Source organism: Leishmania braziliensis, contig 81 (genome assembly GCF_000002845.2).
Source record: "Leishmania braziliensis MHOM/BR/75/M2904 WGS CADA00000000 data, contig 81, whole genome shotgun sequence".
In the NCBI taxonomy this organism is placed as follows: Eukaryota; Euglenozoa; class Kinetoplastea; order Trypanosomatida; family Trypanosomatidae; genus Leishmania; species Leishmania braziliensis.
The window spans coordinates 1-4,308 of NW_004057960.1; the positions used below are offsets into that span (position 1 = coordinate 1).

The window sequence follows — 4,308 nt, forward strand, 5'->3', positions numbered from 1 at the left end:
ACCTCATTCACTCTGGCGCGGTCAGCAGCACACCAGCGCGAAATTCGCCGGTGCCAGCGACTCAGTCAACCCCAGCACCAGTTTCACCCGGAGCCACGCAGCACTACGCTACCGAAGTACCTTCTACTCCAACCATCCCTCAAAATAAGCCAGTCCTTGACCACTCCAGGACACTCATCACCGACAGCGACCTTCATGCGCTCCAAGACATCATCCAAACGCTCCAGAACGCCCTCGCCGAGGAGCAGAAAACATCAGCCGCTTTAGCCGCCGCCAACCGTACGGATCTCCACAATCTGACAGAAGAGAACACAGCGCTAAAAAATACACTAAACCTCCTCCAGCAACAGCAGCAGCACAACGAAAAGGCCAATACACAGCACCACGACTCATCACAACTACTGCAACAGCGCAGCGAGCTGGAGGCGCAGGTGGCACGGCTGGCGGCGGACCGCGACGAGGCACGCCAGCAGCTGGGCGCGACCGCTGACGAGCTGCAGCAGCGCCTGGACGCCGCCACGCGGCAGCGCAGCGAGCTGGAGGCGCAGGTGGCACGGCTGGCGGCGGACCGCGACGAGGCACGCCAGCAGCTGGGCGCGACCGCTGACGAGCTGCAGCAGCGCCTGGACGCCGCCACGCGGCAGCGCAGCGAGCTGGAGGCGCAGGTGGCACGGCTGGCGGCGGACCGCGACGAGGCACGCCAGCAGCTGGGCGCGACCGCTGACGAGCTGCAGCAGCGCCTGGACGCCGCCACGCGGCAGCGCAGCGAGCTGGAGGCGCAGGTGGCACGGCTGGCGGCGGACCGCGACGAGGCACGCCAGCAGCTGGGCGCGACCGCCGACGAGCTGCAGCAGCGCCTGGACGCCGCCACGCGGCAGCGCAGCGAGCTGGAGGCGCAGGTGGCACGGCTAGCGGCGGACCGCGACGAGGCACGCCAGCAGCTGGGCGCGACCGCTGACGAGCTGCAGCAGCGCCTGGACTCCGCCACGCGGCAGCGCAGCGAGCTGGAGGCGCAGGTGGCACGGCTGGCGGCGGACCGCGACGAGGCACGCCAGCAGCTGGGCGCGACCGCTGACGAGCTGCAGCAGCGCCTGGACGCCGCCACGCGGCAGCGCAGCGAGCTGGAGGCGCAGGTGGCACGGCTGGCGGCGGACCGCGACGAGGCACGCCAGCAGCTGGGCGCGACCGCCGACGAGCTGCAGCAGCGCCTGGACGCCGCCACGCGGCAGCGCAGCGAGCTGGAGGCGCAGGTGGCACGGCTAGCGGCGGACCGCGACGAGGCACGCCAGCAGCTGGGCGCGACCGCTGACGAGCTGCAGCAGCACCTGGACGCCGCCACGCGGCAGCGCAGCGAGCTGGAGGCGCAGGTGGCACGGCTGGCGGCGGACCGCGACGAGGCACGCCAGCAGCTGGGCGCGACCGCTGACGAGCTGCAGCAGCGCCTGGACGCCGCCACGCGGCAGCGCAGCGAGCTGGAGGCGCAGGTGGCACGGCTGGCGGCGGACCGCGACGAGGCACGCCAGCAGCTGGGCGCGACCGCTGACGAGCTGCAGCAGCGCCTGGACGCCGCCACGCGGCAGCGCAGCGAGCTGGAGGCGCAGGTGGCACGGCTGGCGGCGGACCGCGACGAGGCACGCCAGCAGCTGGGCGCGACCGCCGACGAGCTGCAGCAGCGCCTGGACGCCGCCACGCGGCAGCGCAGCGAGCTGGAGGCGCAGGTGGCACGGCTGGCGGCGGACCGCGACGAGGCACGCCAGCAGCTGGGCGCGACCGCTGACGAGCTGCAGCAGCGCCTGGACGCCGCCACGCGGCAGCGCAGCGAGCTGGAGGCGCAGGTGGCACGGCTGGCGGCGGACCGCGACGAGGCACGCCAGCAGCTGGGCGCGACCGCTGACGAGCTGCAGCAGCGCCTGGACGCCGCCACGCGGCAGCGCAGCGAGCTGGAGGCGCAGGTGGCACGGCTGGCGGCGGACCGCGACGAGGCACGCCAGCAGCTGGGCGCGACCGCCGACGAGCTGCAGCAGCGCCTGGACGCCGCCACGCGGCAGCGCAGCGAGCTGGAGGCGCAGGTGGCACGGCTGGCGGCGGACCGCGACGAGGCACGCCAGCAGCTGGGCGCGACCGCTGACGAGCTGCAGCAGCGCCTGGACGCCGCCACGCGGCAGCGCAGCGAGCTGGAGGCGCAGGTGGCACGGCTGGCGGCGGACCGCGACGAGGCACGCCAGCAGCTGGGCGCGACCGCTGACGAGCTGCAGCAGCGCCTGGACGCCGCCACGCGGCAGCGCAGCGAGCTGGAGGCGCAGGTGGCACGGCTGGCGGCGGACCGCGACGAGGCACGCCAGCAGCTGGGCGCGACCGCTGACGAGCTGCAGCAGCGCCTGGACGCCGCCACGCGGCAGCGCAGCGAGCTGGAGGCGCAGGTGGCACGGCTGGCGGCGGACCGCGACGAGGCACGCCAGCAGCTGGGCGCGACCGCCGACGAGCTGCAGCAGCGCCTGGACGCCGCCACGCGGCAGCGCAGCGAGCTGGAGGCGCAGGTGGCACGGCTGGCGGCGGACCGCGACGAGGCACGCCAGCAGCTGGGCGCGACCGCTGACGAGCTGCAGCAGCGCCTGGACGCCGCCACGCGGCAGCGCAGCGAGCTGGAGGCGCAGGTGGCACGGCTGGCGGCGGACCGCGACGAGCTGCAGCAGCGCCTGCATGGAATGGTACGTCGGTGCATTTCCCTCGAGTGGGTGGCAGAGCAGCGGACGGATGAGATGGAGGACCCTCGGCAGCCATTGTGTGAAGTGTGCGAACACTTGAAGGTGAGGCAGGCCGCTGTGGAGGCCGAAAATGCGGATCTGAAGGCCCATCTAAGGCAGTTGGTTGAGGAAGAGAGGAGGCTGAGGGAGGTGTTGTCATGTGTGAGAGGCGGGCAACTACTCGTCGACGCAGGGGAGGTGCAGCCTGTGGGCGTTGCATCACTCGTCGAGCGCATTCTCGACGAAGCCGATGATCTTCGCTCGCGTCTTGCTGGGAGCACAGAGGAAGTGAACCTGTATCGCAGTCGCGCTCTGCAGGAGCGCGAAGCTGCGCGGAACCAAATTACAAAGCTTGAGGCGGAGGTGGCGCATCTCATGAGCGAACGTGACATCGCGCATCAGCAAGGATTCCGTGATCTCAGTGAGGTGCAGCGTCAACTTGACGACGCCATTCAGGAACGCGACAGTGCACGCCATCGATGCGCCGGACTGGAGGCCAAGATGGCCATCATGGAGTCGAAGTTGAAAGCGGCCAAAGCCGAACTTCTAGAGGTCTCGGAGAAGGCGTCCTCGTTGTGGACACGGCTGTCCGCATCGTACGGTGGTGCGCCAGTGAGGCCGGGTTCTTCGTCACCATCGTCCTCGGGGGCTAGTGATGCTTCTACCGTTCTCGGCGTGGTACGCCACCCCCCCGTGCCAAAAGGGGGCCCTACCGGGAATGGTGGATCCTCGCCCCCGTGGGGGGGGGCTTCACCACACCACACTAATTATCCATGAAGTAGTTTTATATTGCATCCCCCCCACTCCTCGACTCCCCTCAGGTTCTTTCCTATGGAAGGTGTTTAACTTTTTTTTTCCTGCGAACGTCCACAGAGTACCCGCCCACCCCTACACCCCCTACTGTCACCCCATCTCCATAAGTTCTGTGTTTTTAATTGATCATAACCGACACCCCACACCCCCTCATGCCTAGCAATTTCTCATAAACCAAACTTTGAAACTCCTTCTCCATGTGTATTACACGTAAAGGCGGGCAAAAAAAAAAAATCCCCCAACGCGTTTATATTTTTTCTCCCCCCCCAAAAACCTCCCTATTTTGTCCAAAGTTTTTCCTCCCTTGTTTTTAGAGGAGAGGGTTTTTTTCAACACCCCCCCCTCTTCTTAGACAAAGGGCGGAGTATCTTCCTCCCCCCCAAAGAAGTTTTCTCTCTTTTTTCTCCAAAACACCCGCAATAATTTTTTTCTTGCGTTTCAAAACTTCCCCGCGGCCTTCCCCAAAAAAACAACAGCGCGCGATAACCCCCCCACGACGACCCCCATCTATACCCTTATGCGGGGGTGTTGCGCCGTAATAAAAGTCCCCCTTTCCGCGAACAACCCACCCGCCCTGATCCCCCCCCCGCAACGACGGGCACCCACCAGACCGAACAGCGGCCGAAGAATTTTAAAAAAATAAAAAATAACTCAAAAACCCACGCGACCCCACAAAAAAAAAAAAAAAAAAAAAAAAAAAAAAAAAAAAAAAAAAAAAAAAAAAAAAAAAAAAAAAAAAAAAAATTTCTCC

General features: G+C 66.0%; 1 protein-coding gene across 1 annotated transcript; it reads left to right on the top strand.

Moving 5' to 3' along the window:
- LbrM_03_0980 (hypothetical protein) lies at nucleotides 1-3,521 on the top strand (the record flags this gene model as incomplete). Its single annotated transcript, XM_001561638.2, has 1 exon — nucleotides 1-3,521. A coding segment is annotated over one exon (3,521 nt), but the record flags the coding sequence as incomplete, so codon positions are not given.
- Between the last annotated feature and the right edge of the window lie 787 nt (nucleotides 3,522-4,308).